Source organism: Cryptomeria japonica, chromosome 7 (genome assembly GCF_030272615.1).
Source record: "Cryptomeria japonica chromosome 7, Sugi_1.0, whole genome shotgun sequence".
NCBI classification, from domain to species: Eukaryota; Viridiplantae; Streptophyta; class Pinopsida; order Cupressales; family Cupressaceae; genus Cryptomeria; species Cryptomeria japonica.
Genome location: NC_081411.1, coordinates 43,994,701 through 44,015,433, shown reverse-complemented (window position 1 = coordinate 44,015,433; position 20,733 = coordinate 43,994,701). Strand labels below are relative to the sequence as shown.

At 39.2% G+C, this 20,733-nt stretch overlaps 1 protein-coding gene across 2 annotated transcripts in view; it reads right to left on the bottom strand.

Annotated features, from left to right (window-relative positions):
- Window positions 1–264: 264 nt before the first annotated feature.
- LOC131046457 (uncharacterized) overlaps window positions 265–20,733 on the bottom strand; it is a 75,941-nt gene continuing 55,472 nt past the window's right edge. For both annotated transcript variants that reach the window (XM_057980208.2, XM_057980209.2), the window contains 2 exons: window positions 1,803–2,318; window positions 265–1,623 (listed from right to left, as the gene is read on the bottom strand). In XM_057980208.2, the coding sequence (XP_057836191.2) occupies window positions 553–1,623; window positions 1,803–2,318 (1,587 nt within the window). In that variant the 3' untranslated portion in view covers window positions 265–552. The remainder of the gene's footprint in view (window positions 1,624–1,802; window positions 2,319–20,733) is intronic.

Genomic DNA, 20,733 nt, shown 5'->3' with positions numbered 1-20,733 from the left:
CATTCCCTTTTTACATGGAAGAAAGGTATAGCTTAATGATAAACCGCAAACTAGAGCATAACATCTGCTGCTTCCAATTCTTCTATTTTGCATGTCAAAGCAGTTCAATAGAATCAGTTTTAAGAGATTTGATATAAGAAAGAGCTGAATATCAGTTCCAACTGTAAAAATTTGCAATCCCTGCTGCTTCTCTTGAAGCAAGATTCAAAAACTGACATTTGAAGACATATATATATATATATATACATGAAAGACTGAAACAGATGAAAACCAAGAGCTTATGAAGCCAGATTCCATTGATAAGCAAGTAGCTTATTCATATTTTACAAAAGCTACAGTACAAAGACAAACAGCGTGATCAAATTAAAAAAAGAAAATACAAAAGACTCCAAATCTTATGCCTAACTCACCTTGATATAGACAAAGGAAATCCATATTCAATTCCAAACTGTACACCTATGTGTATACACTCAGAAAAGACTTGTAAAAACAGAGATAAAATACCTAATATAGTCAGTGAGAAAACATTCCTCTTACAGTTGCAAGAATCCTCTAATTATGTTGCAATGGACTATCTTTAGCTACTTGGGATGGATGCGGTGGTCTAGTACCAGACATATTATTTGGTTGAGAAAATGGAATGCTTGGGCTTTGTGATGGCAGATGACTTGTATTCCCCTGAGGAATTGTCTGCTGCCCCCATGGCATTAGATTATGCGCAGGAAGTGCACCCATGTTTGTATACAATCCTGGCTGTTGTAAAACAGGTATTCCAACACACGTGTGCATCTGATTGAAATTTAGTGGATTTCCAGCCCCTTGATTTGCATTTGGTGGTAGTAATTGAGACCCTCCAGCTACATGGTTAGATCGTCCAGCATTCCAAGCCATAAAAGCCATAGCCTGTTGAATGCTACTGCCTTGTGCAGGTTGTCCCATGAATGCAGGATGTACGGGCATTGGTGGAAAACCCATATGATTGACATTTGTCTGCTGACCATTTGGCATTGGTCCACCAGGTGGCTGACCTAAGTTGGACACTGCGGTTGGATGAAATCCTTGAGCTGGACCACATACAGGCCTAAATTGAGATTGTCCTGGAGAAGTTTGGCCCATTGGATCATGCAAAGTCCCAGTGTGATGCTGCACTGGGGAAGATTGTCCCAATGAATCATGCATGGGCTTAGCATAAGACTGTCCAAGATGTGAGATTTGGGCCTGATCATGTGATGGACCACGATCACTGGTAGATGAGTTAGCTTTATAATCACCATCAGATAGAGACTTCCCAGCAACAAAAGAGGGCCGCATAGGATGAATCCCTCCTGTCACTCTTCCATGAGAAGAGGGTGCCCCATTGGAGAAATGCAGTCCATGTCTTGGGTTTCCGGACTCTGTTGATCGGATCACTGCTTGTTTTACAAAACCACCTTGATGGCTCAAGTGCTGTGAAGATTTTTGTTTATGGTTCATCCCAGATGTTTGAAGCCCAACTCGAGATTGGGCAGACTCGGGCATGTGTTGGAAACTAGTAACACTACAGTCTTTTACCTGATTTGTAGAAACATGTGGCCCATTACGATAACTATTTTCAAATGGTTTCTTCAAAGGAAATTTCACCTCCTGCATAAAGTATAGTAAAAATATCAAAATATGCTGCTATAAAATATGGTAGAAATATCACCTATGACCCAAAATATAGAATATTTCACCTACAGCATAAAATATACAAAAAATATAATAATATGCTGTGCAATAGCAAATTCAAATGTTGGTTGATCAAAAGAAAGATTTCCATATACCTGAGCTCTCACTTTCAGCCCATTTGCATAGTTTGCATTCTGTTGGAATCTGCTTTGACTAAATTTGTTCTTCCTATAATCAATAAACTCGGGCTTTTTCCTAGCTCTGCCACAATCCTTTTCCTGAACATTTTGTGTTGATTTTGCTCCTCTCTTAGCACTTATTTTTTCTCTTTTATACCCTGCTTCTTTCTCATCATCTGAAAACTCAACCTCTTCAAATAGCTCTTCATCATTATCACCAGATGCATCATATCCCTTCTTATATAAATTTGGATCATTTAGCACATAACTTGCAAATTGTGGCACATATGAAACATGCACCCCTTCCTTGGCAAAGTCAGGCACATCATTGACAGTATTAAACCGAACAAGATAGAATGGGCTCTTCACTGGTCCAAACACCTCATCAATGAAACCTAGGGGCAATCTTTTCTCTTGACTCCAAAGTATTGTACCTTCATTGAGAGGAGTATGGCACTCCCTCCCTTCCACAACTATAGAAGTACCTAGCACCTGAAATTTCAAATTCCCCAAATTATATATTGCATTATTAGAAAATTCTTGAAACAGAATTTAAAAATAAAATGGAGAAGGGCAGGGGAGGTGATGACAGATGGAGACGAGGGTACTGGATCTTTTTACTTATATTAGAAAAATAAAAGACACAAAAATGAAAAAGGTCCAGTTTGCTTAGGAAGTTAAAAAATTCAGAAAAAACAAATAACAGACTAGATAATGCATTCTTTGTTTACCAGGGGGGTCAGAAGATGTTTATATCAAAATCTTTTGTGTGTATCTTCATTTCCATTCATGGTCTATAATTTGAACACAGGGGAAAACAAGGCAATTGACTGTTTGACTTGTAATTTGAAAGGATGCATTATGTAACAATGTGGATCAAAAACAATCAAAGAATTTTAAAAGGATGCATTATGTAAATAGAATGGATCAAAAACAACCAACGAATTTTGAAAGGATGCATTATGTAACAGTGTGGATCCAAAGGAGTTAACCTAACTCATAATTACAACATAAAACTAAATCACATATTGCATATTGATTATTTCCAAGAAAAAATAAGATAACATGGATGCTTCTAAAAAACCGTGCAATGGGGACAGTTATTCTAGTATTAGCAAACAATCAAAAGAAGAATCAATGTTACTGGTAGCAGAACAATATAAGCTTATAGAGCATTGTAGAAGGTTCGAAGAAATCTCAGTTTTCTTGGTGGTTCAGTTTGAGCATATCAGGTTGTAATTCTTGTATCATAACAGTGGAGATGAGAAAAGACACATCTCCACTCCGAGTTCTCCTGCACGCAATTTTTCCGAAATACATCCTGTCACCCTTATAGAGCTGTTCTAATTTGTGTGATGTACTAGCTCAACCATTGTTTTTTGTATTTTGATTTTACTGCCAGCTCTTAAGCGAGCATTGGAAGTTACATCTACAGTCTAATTAAAAGCAAAAATACTATGCTAACCCAACTTTCCAAGACAGGGATGGCAGAGGATGGGGAAATGCGTATCTGGGATAGATTTTTTTAAGGTTTAAATCACTTAAAATCAATACCAAAAACTTCTAAAACTGCATACCACAAAAACCCATAAAGATTTTCAACTTTTCTCTAAAACCCTGATCTACAACTATAAACAATGGTATTCTTGAAGTAGAAACACACTCAAACAATGGTATTCTTGAACTAGAAACACACTCAACCATTGTTTTTTGTATTTTGATTTTACTCCTCTTCATTCCAGCAACATCTTGTTGTGTTGCAACCTTTCCATCATGAAAATAAGAGCCAAAACTCCTTTAAGTAGAGTTGGAGGGAATTAGGGCAATTTAAATTTCAAATTATTCCTTTTTGTCCTCAAAAAAGCTCTTTGACATTTTAAAATAACTTAACATTTCCCTAGGCATCCAACTTGGGGACATAACTTTATAATATTTAACACTAAAGTGAATGTTAAAACATTACTTTATAATTTTCGTACAAATATTAAAATAAACCAAACCAGTATGCAGCAAGCATCATTAAGGCATCAAAAATTGAAACTAAACACGCCAAGGCACTGGTGCTGAAAAATGATATTAGGTGCCAAAAATGGGCACTTAATAAAAATAGCAGTGTTCTCCAAGAATTGTGGAAAAGAACAACCCAAAAGGCGTCACCACAAACGAGAAAGCCATTTGAACTCCAAACCACCACTGGATGCCAAGAAAACCCTGCACAGAGCTCTCCGAGAATGCTAGAACTCTCCCAACTCACCTCAAAACCTTCGGAAAACCCCAAAAACTAAGCAACGCTCACTAAACAACATGATTAAAAATGGGGTGATTACATCAAGTCGCACAAAGTGTAAGAGCAAAGGATACATATATAGGAATCGTTGTTTTTAACCTTTGTCAAATGAGAATTTCACTTTTGTTTTACTTACTTTAGGTCACATAAAGCACAAAAACAAAGGGTACACAAAAGTCAAAATCTTAATTTGGCAGACAATGTTATGATTGATTTTTAAAATTAATAATATATTTATACGTTAATTTACAAAAAAAAAAAAAATTAAATGATTAAAAATAAAGTCTAAAAACCCAAATACTGTTGTCATAAATTGACAATTGTAAAGTTAAACACTTAAATGGTCAAACAAGGATTTCACTTTGTTTTTCTGAATTCAAGTTGCATGAAGCACAAAAGTAGAGGATACAAAATATGAATTCCTAATTTGACTTATAATTTTGAAATTGAAAACAAAGCTACAAGCCTACAAACCAAAATGAATTTCAAAGTTAATAATGAAGATATAACCACTAAACGAAAACTGAAAAATTGAAAAACAAAAAATGCTTACCATGAGGTTCAAATGAGGAACAAATCTAGCAAATGCTTTCACTCTTCTAAGTCTTCTTTCCGATCTCACTTTCCCTCTCCTAATGTTCTTTTGCTCTTGGCTTGATACCCCTACTTCCAACTTTCAACTTCAATCAATTAAATCTTTTGATTTGGAATGAGTCTGACATGTCTTTTTATAGATTTTTGTGAGCCCCATAGCCATAAGAGTTTGGGCTACAAGCACTAGAACAGAGACATTTTTAATTTTTTTTTAAAAAACCTTTTTAGTGCTTTCCCTCGAGACATTGTAATCGTAAGAACTATGTTTAGTTGCTTCCTTGAGAAAAACAAAGGTGAGAAGCATGACACACATCTATGACCTTCATATCCCCTTTGGTTCACTCTTGTTATTCATATTCTAGATTAACTAAAAATATAGAGCCAAACACAGAGCATACACGTGGATATATGAAGACACAGAGCATACACGGAGTATACACGTGAATATACTCATTGTTAGACCCTTCTTATTGGCTAGAATGCATTCCCTGCAGGATGGCAAGATCAAGGCTCTGATACCATTTGTAAAGTCCCCTAACTGATTAAAATAATTTACCTATTTCAATATACTAAAATTGATTGAGACTAATCATGAGAACCAGTCATTGATATTCTTCAACTTATTAGTTGTTAAGAAGTGCTTATTTATCTTCCTCATTAGATAATTAAATTCATGATTCATAGTTCTTAATATAGATATCAAACCCTGCTACTACTTCAGTTTTAAGGGAGAAGGGTCTATGTATGTTACCAAAGCGCTTAGAGACCAACTGCAATAGGTTCCCTCAAAGTTTACAGATCCGAGCCCTTACCTATCTTGGGTCTATACCCTCAAGGCTTATGGGTCGTTGATCCCCACCCTATCTTGGGACTTAACCTATTGCTTGGATTTAGACTACCCCTCTTTGGAACACCTCATCCCCGTCTTCATAAATACTGATAATAGCAGCAAGAATGAATAGCATATACATATTCTTCTTAATGTTTATTACCTTAAGATTCTTTCTGATTTACAATCTAATATTATTATTTTTTCTAATCAAGACATACATACACACACACATATATATTCATTTATTTTTCAGACATTACTATAAATATATAACTGCAGAACAGTTCTCAGAGAGAAGCCTCGGTACTACAACAATTTATGAATAAAACATACCGATGGCAGCAAGATACAGCAATCTGCTTATGTCCACCAATCTCTATTTTCTTTCCTTATCATGTAGTAACCCTTATGGGTTAACCAAACTCCAACTTGCAAATGTTTGTGTTTTTGAATGATTTGGTTTTTGATTTGCAATTCAGTGTACTCAGAATTATTCATCAGCAATGCACAAGTTCAGAAATGTCTTCAATCTCTATTGATATGGTGGTTACAGCAGCTAGGACCATTAATATAGTCTCCTAGCCCCTCATGGTTATTACAATTCTTCCATAGCAACACTACAAGATTTTATTAGCATAAAATCTACTAATTTCTGAATAAGGATAGGACTGATTGCAATGACAGTGAGTCTCAGATTTTGATATCAGACCTTAACATTCCTGTAGCTTGCATTGATGACTACTTGATGCGTTTTTTGTACACGACCAAACATAGAATAAAATACCTAAAGGTACCTTATCCTCTCTTGAACAAAGTTTCCCGACTGCTGAAGATCTCGCCGAAGGATCAGTCGGAGTAACTCCAAGGTTCTGATATGTAGGTTCTCTACATGTGGATAAGCTATTTGCAGTACAATGTGATTTTGCTGGAATCACAAGGGGACTTACTTTCGACAACCTGAACGTCTGATTTGCTTTGGATATTACTGGAACGTGGAATTTCACTGGCCCTTGATTTTAAAAAAAGGAAGAAAAGGATAAGTGTTGGAAAAGGATCTATTTCTAACACTAAAAATGTAGGAGCAATGGATGACCTTTGATGAAACTCTAACTAAGTCTTGCTTTGACATGCTAGGATCATCTCCACAAGGTTAGTGTGATCTTCTAAGGATGGCTTTATGATGTTCAGATCACCGCTACAAGCATGGACACCGTCAGGTTGATGCATATCAATGAAGAAGAGATAATTGAAGTTAAGCTTAAGCTGAATGATTCCAGTTGACTACGTGTTGTGACCATTTCACACATCGCCCCATCGCAAATGGGGCCCCCCTCTTTTTGCTTGTTTTTCGCTTGTTTTCGCTTTCGTTTTTAGGGTTTTGTTAGTCAGTTAGTTGTCTGGATTTAGGGCCAAGCCTTAGGGTTTTAAATTTTGCCTTTTCAAGCCAAAATCCAGTCATTTTTTGAGAGCTTTTGAGCTTCTTTTCTAGAATGCAAATTTTGAATGCAATGAATTCGCCAAAATGGTCTAATTTTCAATTGGAATGTTCATGCAGAGCTTAAACTTGTCTAAGTGTTGACCGTCAATATGAATTTTTGTCTGACTGAATATTTTGACCAAATTTTGACTTTTTTGAATTTTGATCCTGGGCATTGGAATTGATTTGTTTTCACCTCGTGAAGTGTTAAAATGTGAAAAATCTTGTTATTTTGGCCTGTAGGAGCAAAATCGCTCCTGTCCCTCAGTGAAGGACGGGAGCTCAATTTCAAATATCTCATCATCCTTGCAGAGTCCAGACAAATTTTACGTTTGAAGTGATAGAGAACGACAAGATCTTTCCATTGAATATAAATTGAAGATTTTCATGAGCACAGAAAGGCCTCCAGGAAGAAAATCGCTCCTGTCCCTCAGTGGAGGACCGGAGCTACAATTCAAATTTCGTCTTGTCCTTGCAAGATTTTGAAAGTTTAGCAATTTGAGGACGTCCAAGGGAAGATGCTTTGCCAAATGAATATAATTTGAGATGCAAAAACGAAGGAGAATGATCTATATTGACCAAATCGCTCCTGTCCCTCTCCAAGGGACCAGGGCGAGGTACCTTGTAGCTCTCGTCCCTCTCCCAAGGACTAGAGCGATTTCTTCCATTTTGCAAAATCCAGACAAGGGTCAAGGCAAGTTTACGTTCAAAAACAAGGGAAAACATGAGATGAGCACATTGAATATAAATTGAAGATTTTTGGGACGTCCATACCAGTGTTAAATGCCTAGTTCGCTCCTGTCCCTCAGGAAGGGACCAGAGCGATTTTTGATATAATTGCTTTTCTTGCAAAGTTACAAATAATGTAAAAGCATGGGTGGATAGAGTGAAGAAGGACGAATCCGTTGAATATAAACTTAGAGCATGGCAAAGTAAGATGAAGGCCACAAGGGAAAGATCGCTCCTGTCCCTCTCCAAGGACCAGGGCGATACAATGGTGATGACCCGTCCCTCCAAAGTTCAAGGTCGTCCCTCCAAGGTTCAAGGCTGATCCAAGTCAAGACGAAGGGTGGCGAAGACATCTCAAGGCATTTCCATCAAGCACAACGTTGCAAGGGTCATCACATGGAAGGATTTGCACTCTATAACCCAGATCGCTCCTGTCCTTTGGCAAGGGACCAGAGCGATATCTACATAATGGCGTAAATTTCAAAAGGCAAACAAATTTCAAGTTACCAAAAGGGTCGAAAGGACATCATTCCACGCAATGAAGATAATTGCAAGTTGGCACAAACAAAAACAAGCATGTTATGATGAACTTCGCTCCTGTCCCTCAGGAAGGGACTAGAGCGATATTGATATATTAGATTAATCCATGCAAGATTTACGTAAAGACAAGGGTACACAAGGTTACATATGCTCCAGGACATCGTTTGAAGATAATTTGCAAGAGTTTTAAACGTCCAAACATTGCTAATCAAGGTAAAAGTCTCCCATCGCTCCTGTCCTTTGGACAAGGACCAAGGCGATACTATTAGAACACTCCCGTTCCTTCAAAGATCAAGGCGACGCAAGGTTAGGAAGTGCGAAGGATAACGTTTGAAGGACATTGCAAAAGAGATCGAAGTTTAAAATCGCCAAGACCAAGGAAAACATGTGGATCGCTCCTGTCCCTCTCCAAGGGACAAGGGCGATGATCCTTATAACATCGAAGGTACCTTGCAAAAACAAGTGGAAATAAGCGCAAAGGACACAAGCAATGATATTTCGAAGGTCAAAGATGCAAGGTGAACGCAAAAACATGGAGATCGCTCCTGTCCCTCTCCAAGGGACCAGGGCGATAATGGTCATGGGACGCACTTGCTCGCACAAGGAAGAAATTCAAGTTCGAAGGACCACCAGATGATCGATTTAGGACGTGGAAATGAAGGAGTTAAACGTCAAAAAACGCAAGAATCTAGACCAAAATCATGGATCGCTCCTGTCCCTCTCCAAGGGACCAGAGCGATGAGGTACGTCCTTTTATTTTCATATCTTTGGCGCCAAATTTAAACAATTCGAATTTCATTAAATGCTAAATCAATTTAAAAAATTGAAAATCCATTTTTTATTGGCATTTAATGTGGCGTTAAACATTTATTAATTATTTTGCCTTTATTAAAATCGAAATTTGCAAATTTAAAAAAAACGCAAGGCATTAATAGTTAATTAATTAATATAAAAAATCGAATTGGAGCGCTCATATATGGAGGTCGGCCTTGTCATTTCATTGCAAATCATTTAAAAATGGTTTTATTTACCAAGTCGGCCTAAGGGATGAAAGGGTGGCGCGCTTAGACATTCCAAAAGTGGTGCGATTCCAAACCAAAGGTGGCGTAGACATTCCCAAGATAGGGTGAGGCGTGCGAAGTGTGTTTGAAGAGGTGCGAATTGCATTGGAGATCAAAGGTGATGTGAATTCGAAGACCACACCAAGAGCAAATTTGAAGATCACATTCTCTCCAGAGGTGGCGAAATCAAATTTGAGGGGATCATATTGAAGATTATCTTTATACCTCAATTTTGCCTAGGCAAATTTTGTTTTTGCATTCTAGAGTTAGCTCTCTATCGAGGTATGGCGATTTAATTATTATTGTTTTATTCATTCATCGTCATATTTCAAATTTTGAATTTTAAATCTCTTAGCTCAATCGTTGTATTTTAGGAAATGATAACTCTAGAGACTTATCATTAGGTTTCCTAAAATTTATCTCTCTTATCTACGTTATTTATTGCAAAAATCTATTCCTTATAATGAAATGTTGTGTAGGTATGGCGACCCCAAAGGCGGGAGCATCCACCAGTCGCTCGGCTCTTATGAAAGAAGATCAGAAGACTGAAGAAGTGGAGACCAAGATCGTGTCCAAGTGGAGCAACATTGGAGATACAAACTTGGGGAACTTTAGCACGAAGAAGTTCCGAGAGGTCCCTTACATCGGCAAGCCATCACCTGTCGCCCGGAGAATAATAGAAAGTGGCATCATTAAGGCGGCCGGTTTTCCTCCAGCCATTCAGTGTCACGAGTTGATGATCGAGTGTGCCCGTCATTACAATCCACAGTCCAGGACAATTGTGTCCAATGAGGGAAACATTTTGGCGTACCTTTCAGAGGAAGCCATAAGTGAAGCCTTCCATCTTCCAGAGCACAGGGACATGATATACAAGAGCATTGAAGGAGCCAGATCAGTGTACGATGATGATCCAGATGCTTGCCTAAGCATAATCAACAAGAACTGGCTACTTAAGAGTCGTCCCCGTCTGAGCAAAGTACCGAACACACCACACAGGATTGATTTCCAAGAGGAGTACAGAGATTTGATCACCATGCTTAACAGAGTTACAGGAGCACCTCATGCCTTCTATTTTGAGAAATGGATGTTTTATTTCATCCAGGTGATTGTTCAAGGAAAGGGTACAATACATTGGGCTAGGATAATTAGCCATTGCTTAGACGTACAGTTGAGAAGACTCAGGGCTACTAAGTCCTTCCACATGAGTTCATACGTCATCTATGCCTTAATCAGGAGCGTTGAGTACGCAGGACTACCTCACAGAGGAGTGATTGGAAGAGGACCCGGCGAGGTCAGAGTTTGTGAATCCTATACCTACTTGCATCATCCACCAGGGAAGAACTACAAGTTAATCAATGATACTTTCACGATGAACATCACCAGGACGCTGCAAGGAGGGATTCACAACAGATTATCTCAGGATGCCCAGCAGTTAATCAAGAGGTACGGTGCTTGGTTCATTCAGTTTCCCAAGTTCACTTACATTAGAGTGTATGGATGTCCTTTACCCCCATACATGTTGCCGAGATACCCGACAGACAGAATTGTGTTACTTGAAGTAACAAGGCAGTTGGCAGCATATGTGAAAGCATTCAGACACAGACATCAGAATGGAGTTCAGGTACCTATTATTTTGGGTAATTCAGTTGAGGTATGTCCCAATGTCTCAGCCATGGATGATGCAGAGAGGGAGTTAGCCTTGTATCCTTTTTCATCTTTTGCTTGGAGGAATAGTTTTGACCCTCATGGACATTTAGAGGAGACAGTCGGTAGAAGATTTAGACATGAGTACCAGATTGAAGATTTTATGATGAATCTCCTAGATGATCTCGAAGTGAAACGAAAGATACATTCTAGATTGCCTTTGGATTTCATCAGGAAATGTAAGATTTACCGAGTAGCCGACCAAGCTCAGGACAACGGCAGGCACATCCAATCTTCATATGATAGAGAAAGCAAAACAATAAGTCTGAATTGGAGTGAGCCCGAGGCCGTGGATTTAGATGAATTGATGGCACCAGTCTTGTCTTGTACTCGCAGATGGGTAGACGTTCAACATCAGAAGTTGAGAGAACAAGGCATAGCCATGTCTTTTACTTTGGAAGAAAAGCCAGCCGAGGGTGGAGCCAGTGTTAGTGAAGGCAATCCTAATCCTAGGAATTCAGGTGAAGGTAACCTTCGATGTGCCAGTGAGGGCAATCTCCATTCGAGAGGTTCAAAGAGAAAGGAGAAATCAGAAAAGAAAGAGCCTTCCAAGAAAAAGCAAGGTGCTAACAAAGATCAAACACCAGGTACTTCTTCCAGACCAGAAGATAGAGCAGTTCGATTGGAAGAATCCATGGAATCGATGGTACAGAATGACAGGCAGGAGGAAGGACAGGCACAGCATGTTTCATCCGATGGATCCCTCCAAGACTATGATTTAGATAATGATAATGAAGTAACATCTCCTCCCAGACAAGAAGAAGTAGTACACAAAGAAATTCAAGTTCAAGAGACAAGATCAAATATCCCAGATTGGTTGAAGGAAAGATTGACTAAGGTGATCGCAATTGAGGACGAGGACAGTGCAATTGATTTAGAGAGCCTTGTTGGACGTTCACATATGACAACAGAGAAGAAGAAGGCTACAAAGATGTCCAAGATGATTCGAGATGAGACTGGATCTAGAAAACTGCAGATAGCTACACCGGCAGCGGACAAATATGAGGATGAGATCCTAGCAGAGGACTATCATATACAGACTATTGAGTTAGGACCATCCACAGCAGAGCAGACTTTAGATGATGCCACCGACACATTTGAGGCATTGAAGGATAAGTTTAGAGAGGAAGTAGAAAAGAATAGAAAGCTTGAGAAAGAGGTCGGTGCATGGAGGACATATTTCAGTCACATCAATGAACCTTTGGGACGTCAGGATCCAGTTAGATCACCATTGCAGGCATTGCCCCTTCAATCAATCAATGAAGCAGAAAGATTCAGGAATATGGTCCAGCGTACATGTAATTGGATGGATAGATCTCACACGGTGGCCATTGAGTTTATTACAAGGATGTCGAAGATCACCCACCAGGCTATCCAAGTTCTTGAGATAATTCACAGATTGATGGCAACAGTAGCTGCATTTGCCCATACCAAGGACGTTGTCATCCCTGTCTTGAAAGTTATAAGACATACGTCTAGAAGAATTCTAGCACAAGAGAAGATCTTAGAAGGTGATTCTCACAGTTTGTTTCAGTGGTCAACCTTACTCCATATAAAGAGTGTTCTCTTTGAGGACATCAGTGTTAGATGTGGTCAAGTTGAGGAGGTGATCAATCCGATCCAGGACAGAGTATTTGAGGTACTTCGTACCATTCTTGGCAGAGGGATCGAGGTCGAGACAGATGTGGATTTACAAGAATTTGAGGATAGAATCACGATCATCTTTCGCAAGGACGCAGATGTTACAGATGAGCAGTATGATCAAATGTATGCCACCATGCTCCTGATTGATAGAACAAAGGAACTTGAACCTACTTGGGACACAGCTCTTCTAGATGCATTTGATCAGGTTATCCACTTAGAAGAGAGTATCAAGAATCTTCCCGAGATTCCAATCACAGAAATCGAAGGAATCGTGACAAAATTCATTGCATATGCTAAGAAAGAGAATTGGAAAGGGAATAAGATTCTAGATGAAAGGTTGTTACAGATGACATGACATCTTATTTCTCATTGGTTGATACCTCCTAGATTTTTGTGCCAAATTTAATATTTGGCTATGCATTTAATATTGTTCAGTAAAAAGGAGGTCATTTGTAACAAACCCTAATTAGGGTTTAGGTGTCATGATCTTGTCCATTGATTTACTTTCAATCTGGACCTTTCATTGTAATTGGGGATGCTATTTATACCCCCATTTTTCATTTTATTTAGAGTCAGTTAATAGAGAATAGAGTTAAGAGTGAAATAGAGAGATTAGAATTGTAAGCAATTTTTATTTTGTAGCAAGATTGAGTCTTGAAGAGAGAAATTCAAGCAATTGTTGTATATGATGACTTGGAAATCAATAAAATATTGAAGTTATGGTGTTTTGTTGCAAATTTCATAAGTTATCTTCATGGTTGTTGGATGTACTTGAATCATGCTCAATCAAAGTAGTTTGTTAATTTGAAAGGCTAAGTGTGAGGTTTGATATTTGGTAGGATTCGCAATCCAAACCACTAGCTTCTTGCTGATTGTAGGAACGCCTTGCGTGGTCAACTGGAAAACATTTTGAGTCCTTAACCTTCAAGCATTTTCGCATCTAGGATATGTACCTTCGTAGTAGTGTCCTTGGTCTTTGATGCATTGAATACCATTATTACCTTAGAAGATCGCACTAATTTCAATTAAGTTGTTATCTTATGGCAAAATTGGAGTTAGTTGAGTCTTGCCAAATCTCATTCACGCTAAGTCGTTCATAGGGTTAGGCTAGATTAGACCTCTTAAGCCCTATCTTTTTCCTTTTTTTTAAAGTTCCTTTTTAGTTTAGTGAAATCTTCGAGCCTTTGGAATCCGTAAGACGCCTTGGAGGAAACAGCAAATCACATCATACCACTAAAAGCTTGTCCACACGTGGAGACCCCACTAAAAGAACCTTGGAGTCCATCTAACTGATCCTTTTTGCAGATCTTCAGCAGTTAGAGACTATTTTCTCAAGAGAGGATAAGATGCCTAATGGTATTTTATTCTGTGTATGATTGTGTACAAAAAACACGTCAACACTACGCAAGGCAAGTCTGCAATCAACAAACCGCTAGTAGTATGGATATACAAATTTCACCGTTGATCATACAAATTTCTTCCATTCACCTAATAACATGAAATCAAATTTGAGAAGTATAGAGACCATGCAAATTGTTGAATCGACCCATAGAATTCACCATTTCTTCAATGAAGTTTACTGGCAACAATCTTTGCCTTCTCTTTCTACTCTACTCTAACTATTTCCTACTCTCTGACTATTCACTATTAATTATTAACCTTTTACAAATGTGGAGCCAGGGCTTTAGATCAGTGTTCCACGGATGTTGGGGACGGGGAGACGCGGGGACGCGGGGACAAGCTTCAGCGACGAGGGGACAAAGGGAAAATGTTTTGGGGACGGGGGGACTTGGGCCTGATAGGGGGAAACGTGTTTCCGTGGAACACTACTTTATATAGAGAACCCTTTACACACAGACGGCTCTGATTGTCTTAGAATCAATGGCTAGGATTATAAGATAGAAACCTGTTGACGTGTATTTTGTACACAATCATACACAGAATAAAATACCCAAAGGCATCTTATCCTCTCTTGAATAAAGTCTCTAACTGCTGAAGATATCGCAAGAAGGATCGGTTAGGGTGACTCCAATGTTCTTTTTAGTAGGGTCTCTACGTGTGGATAAGCACCAATGGTCGTTGTGATTGCTGTGTCATCAAAGGGCCTTACGTTTCCGAAGAATTTCCTAAACTAAACAAGTTCTCAAAAAATATCAAAAGAGTAGGGTTTGCAAGAGATCTAGTCTAGTCTAACCCTAAGAATGACTCAATGTGAACGAGACTTGGCAAGATTCTACCAACTTCAATATTGCCATAAAATAACAACTTAATTGAAATTGATGCGATCTTCTAAGGTAACAAATGATTTTTCAATACATCAAAGATCAAGGACACTACCACGAAGGCACATATCCAAGATATAACAACGATTGAAGGTTTAAACGATTCAAGTTTATCCAGTTGACCACGCAATGCGTTCCTACAATCAACAAGAAGCTAGTGGTTTGGAAAGTGAATCCTACCAAAGATCAAGTCCAACACTTTGTCCTTCGAACTAAAACACTACCTTGATTGAGAATGATTCAAGAAAGTGAACAACCATGAAGATAACCACAAGAATAGCAATAAAACACCATAATTTCAATATTTTATTGATCTCAAAGCCATCATGTACAACAATTGTTTGAAATTCCTTCCTCAAAGCTCAATCTTGCTACAAATCAAATTGCTAATCTCTAATATCTCTCTAATTCTCTAATACATAACTCTTCTCTAATTTTTCTAGTTACAAAATGAAAGAAATGAGGGTATAAATAGCATACTCAATTACAATGAACGGTCCAGATCGAAAGAAGATCAATGGCCAAGATTATGAAACCTAAACCCTAATTAGGGTTTATTACAAATAGCCCCCTTTTTACTGAACAATATTAAATGCATAGCCAAATATTAAATTTGGCACAAAAATCTAGGAGACATAGACCAATGACAATTAAGGTGCCATGTCATCTATAACAACCTCTCATCTAGAATCTTATTCCCTTTCCAATGCTCCTTTTTAGCATATGCAATGAATCTGGAGACGATTCCTTCGATCTCAGCAATTGGAATCTCGGGAAGATTCCTCATTCTTTCTTCCAAGTGGATGACCTGATCAAATGCCTTGAGAAGAGCAGCGTCCCATTCAGGTTCAAGTTCCTTAGTCTTCTCAATCAGGAGCATGGTAGCAAACATCTGGTCTCGCTGCTCATCAGTGATAACATTTGCATCTTTGCAAAAGATGACCTTAACTCTTTCCTCCAATTCCTGCAAATCCACATCTGTCTCAACTTCGATCCTCCTGCCAAGAATGGTACGTAGTACCTCAAACACTCTGTCCTGGATCGGGTGGATAACCTCCTCAACATGACTGCATCTAGTACTGATGTCCTCGAAGAGAACTTCCTTCATCTGGAGTAAGGTCGACCACTGAAGTAAACTATGAGGTCCTCCATCCATGATCTTTTCCTGCACTAGGACCTTCCTTGATGTTTGTCTGATTACTTGCAAGACAGGAATGATAACATCTTTAGTATGAGCAAAGGCGGCTACCGTTATCATCAAATTGTGGATGATCTCAAGAACCTGGATAGCCCTATGAATGGTCTGCATCATCCTCGTTGCAAATTCCATGGCAACTGTATGAGATTTGTCAATCCAAGAGCTCATAAGCTGGACCAAGCTCCTGACTCTCTCTGCCTCACCAATTGATTGAAGGGGAAGTGCCTGTACAGGTGATCTTGCTGGATCCTGACGTCCTAAAGGCTGATTGAGATGGCTGAAATATGTTCTCCATGCACCGACCTCTCTCTCAAGCTTTCTATTTTTCTCCATTTCTTCCCTAAGCTTGTCTTTCAATGCCTCAAATGAATCGGTAGCATCATCTAGTGTCTGCTCGGCTGTGAGTGGACCAAGCTCAAAAGTCTCTACATCATATTCTTCAGCAAGGATCTCACCTTCATACTTGTCCACTGCCGGTGTAGCTATCTGCAATTTCCTGGATCCAGTCTCATCTCTAATCATCTTGGTCATCTTAGTAGCCTTCCTCTTCTCTATCACTTCCTGGGAATGTCCAACAAGGCTCTCTAAATCAATCACGTTGTCCTCGTCCTCGATCACAATCACCCTTGTTAGTCTTTCCTTTAACCAATCTGGGATGGCCGATCTTGTTTCTTTAACCTGAATCTCCTTAGGCAATATTTCTTCTTCTCTGGGAGGAGATGTTACTTCGTTATCTTCTTTATCTTCATGCAACTCATTATCTTGGAGAGATCCACTTGGTGACCTTCGAGGTGCCTGTCCTTCTTTATCGTTTTGTACCATTGATTCCATAGATTCCTCTATCTCAAATGTCCTCTTCTCTTGTCGAGAAGATGCGCCGGATGAACGATCTCGATTGGCCTCTTGCTTCTTCTTGGAAGATTCTCTTTTCTCAGGTCTCTCTTTCCTCTTCGAGCCTCTTGGATGGAGATTGCCTTCACTTGCGCTTCGAAGGTTGCCTTCGCTTGCATTTCTGGGATTAGGATTACCTTCGCTTACACTTGCTCCACCTTCAGCTGGTTTCTCCTCCAAGGTGAAAGTCATAGCTATGCCTTGCTCTCTCAATTTCTGATGCTGCACATCAACCCATCTGCGAGTACAAGACAAGACTGGAGCCATCAAAGTATCTAGATCCACAACCTCGGGCTCATTCCAATCCAACCTCACTGATTTGCTTTCTTGATCATAGGATGATTGGAGATGTCTGCCACTGTCCTGAGCTTGGTCAGCCACTCTGTAAATCTTGCATTTCCTGATGAAATCCAAAGGCAATCTAGAATGCATCTTTCTTTTCACTTCAAGATCATCTAAGAGATTCATCATAAAATCTTCTATCTGAAACTCATGCTTATATTTTCTACCGACTGTCTCTTCTATATATCCATATGGATCAAAGCTCTCTCTCAAGGCAAAGAATGAAAAAGAATACAAAGCTAACTCCTTCTCTGCATCATCCATGGCTAGAGCATTAGGACATACCTCAACTGAATTGCCTAATATGATAGGCACAGGAACTCCATTTCCATGTCTGTGTCTGAATGCCTTCGCATAAGCTGCCAACTACCTAGTTACCTCAAGTAACACTATTCTGTCTGTTGGATATCTCGGCAACATGTATGGAGGTGAAGGACATCCATGCACTCTAATATATGTAAATTTCGGAAATTGGATAAACCAAGCACCGTACCTCTTTACTAGCTCTTGTGCATCCTGTGATAGCCTATTGTGAATCCCACCTTGCAACGTCCTGGTGATGCTCATCGTGAAGGTATCATTAACTAACTTGTAGTTACTTCCTGGCGGATGATGCAAGTGGACATAGGAATCACAAACTCTGACCTCGCCGGGTCCTCTTCCAATCACTCCTCTGTGAGGTAGTCCTGCGTACTCAAAGCTCCTAATCAAGGCATATATGACGTATGAACTCATGTGGAAGGACTTGGTAGCCTTCAGTCTCCTTAACTGTACATCCAAGCAATGGCTAATCATTCTAGCCCAATGAATTGTTCCTTTTCCCTGAACTATCACTTGGATGAAGTAGAACATCCACTTCTCAAAATAGAAGGCTTGAGGGGCGCTTGTGACTCGGTTAAGCATTGTTATCAAATCTCTGTACTCCTCCTGGAAATCGATCCTATGTGGTGTGTTCGGGATCTTGCTCAGGTGAGGACGACTCTTAAGTAACCAGTTCTTGTTGATGATGCTTAGGCAAGCGTCCGGATCGTCTTCGTACATGGACCTGGCTCCTTCCATGCTTTTGTAGACCATATCTCTGTGCTATGGAAGATGGAAAGCCTCACTTATAGCTTCCTCTGAAAGATAAGCCAAAGTGTTTCCCTCCTTGGACACGATCGTTCTTGACTGTGGATCATAATGGCGAGCACACTCGATCATCAACTCATGGCACTGGACTGCTGGAGGGAAGCCAGCCGCCTTAATGATGCCACTTTCAATTATCCTCCTGGCGATAGGTGATGGCTTGCCAATGTAAGGGACCTCTCCAAACTTCTTCGTACTGAAGTTGCCCAAGTTGGTATCTCCAATGTTGCTCCACTTAGACACGATCTTGGTCTCCAGTTCTTCGTTCTTTTGATCTTCCTTCATAAGAGCTGGACGACTGGTGGATGCTCCTGCCTTCGGGGTCGCCATTGTAACACCTACACAACATTCCATAATAAGTAATAGATTTTGCAATGTATAACTATAGATTAGAGATTAAATTTAGGAAACTTCATGATAAGTCTTTGAGTTATCATTTCCTAAATACGATTGAGCTACTGAAATTTCAAAATTTCAAAATTCAAAACTCAAGGCTATGACGATCAAAATTCAAAATAAGGGAAGACTTCGCCATACCTTCTTTGAGAGCTAATTCTAAAAAATGCAAAACAAGGCAATTCGCCTAGGCAAAATCAAAGCTTGAAGTTTTCTACGTAATCTTCCTCTAGCGAATGCCTTCCTTGTCAACTTCGCCAACTTTTGAGGTCTTCAACGTGATGATGGCAAATTCGCTCCACCACAAACCAAGTTCGCACTACCTTTGATGAAATTTCGCACCTCCTTGTCTTCTCCAAATCACATGCAAAGGAATGTTTAAATGATGATTTGAAAATGCAATAATTCACCTCCTTATATAAGTGCTTACCCTCTTAATCTCCCCTAGGCCGACTTTTGGAAAATAAAGCAATTAAAAACAAATTTTAATAAAAAATAGGGGCCGACTTTATAAAACATAAAAAATAAAATCCAAGCGCTCACCCTTTTTATTTAATTAATTAATTAATTAATTTAAATGCCTTCATAAATAATTATTTCGATTTTTTAAAAGGCAAAATTAATTAATTAAATGTTTCATGCGCAAGTTTTAAATGCTAACTTAATTGAATATTTCAAATTTTATCGATTTTTAGCATTTAATATAATTTGAAAATTATGTTAGCGCCAAAATTTGGGAGATGTAAAGAGGTACAAACCACATCGCCCTGGTCCCTGGGAGAGGGACAGGAGCGATTTAGCATTTTGCTCTTGAATTTCTCACCTTTTACGTTCAAAACCACATCTCTTACGTTGATATTGGCAATTTAAATAGGAATCCTAAACTTGATTGATTCAATGTTGTAGACGAAAGCCCCTTATGATCATCATCGCCCTGGTCCCTGGCTGAGGGACCAGAGCGAATTTTGCATTTACTCCTTGGCCTTTGTCTTCTAAGTTGCCAAATTGATTCGTGAGGTAGGCAATGATCTCCATGTTTGTTTCGCACACGCCAAACTTCTTCTTTGCAAAGCAAACTTGTCCTTCAGGTGGTTTTCGCCCTGGTCCTTGATTGGAGGACAGGAGCGAACTTTAGTTTCTAGCTCAAATTTGTGATCTTTTAACATTCACTTCTTGTTTATCACCTTTCAAATGACATTTTAAACCTTGTATAACTTTGCTTTGATGTGATCTAGGAAAGAAAATGATTGATTTTATGAATATTGCCCTGGTCCTTGACTGAAGGACAGGAGCGAATTTGCCTCTTTGCTCAAGTTGATCACTTTTTGACGTTTGGTTTCTTGCATATCATCTTCTCAAAGACATTTTCGACCCTGTGCGACCTTGTGCGACCTTGCCTTGACGTGGTTTTTTGAAAGAAATGACCAATTTAGTAAATATCGCCCTGGTCCTTGACTGAAGGACAGGGGCGAACTTTGGTCTATAGTGCAAATCCTCCATCATATTGATATCAATTTGTCTTCAAGGCGTAAAACGACGTCCTTTATTCCTTCTTGAACACTTGAAACGAACGTGGCCTTCAAAATTTAAGCATACTTAGAGATTTCGCTCTGGTCCCTAGGAGAGGGACAGGAGCGAACTTAGGTAATTTCATCACATTTGGCGGTCTTTGCAACTTCATTCTTTGTCGAGGCGTTCCAAACATCATTGCCTCCTTGTACCTTGACTTGGAGTGACTTAAACTTGGAGGGAAATCTTGATTTCGCCCTAGTCCCTGGCTGAGGGACAGGAGCGAACTTGCACTT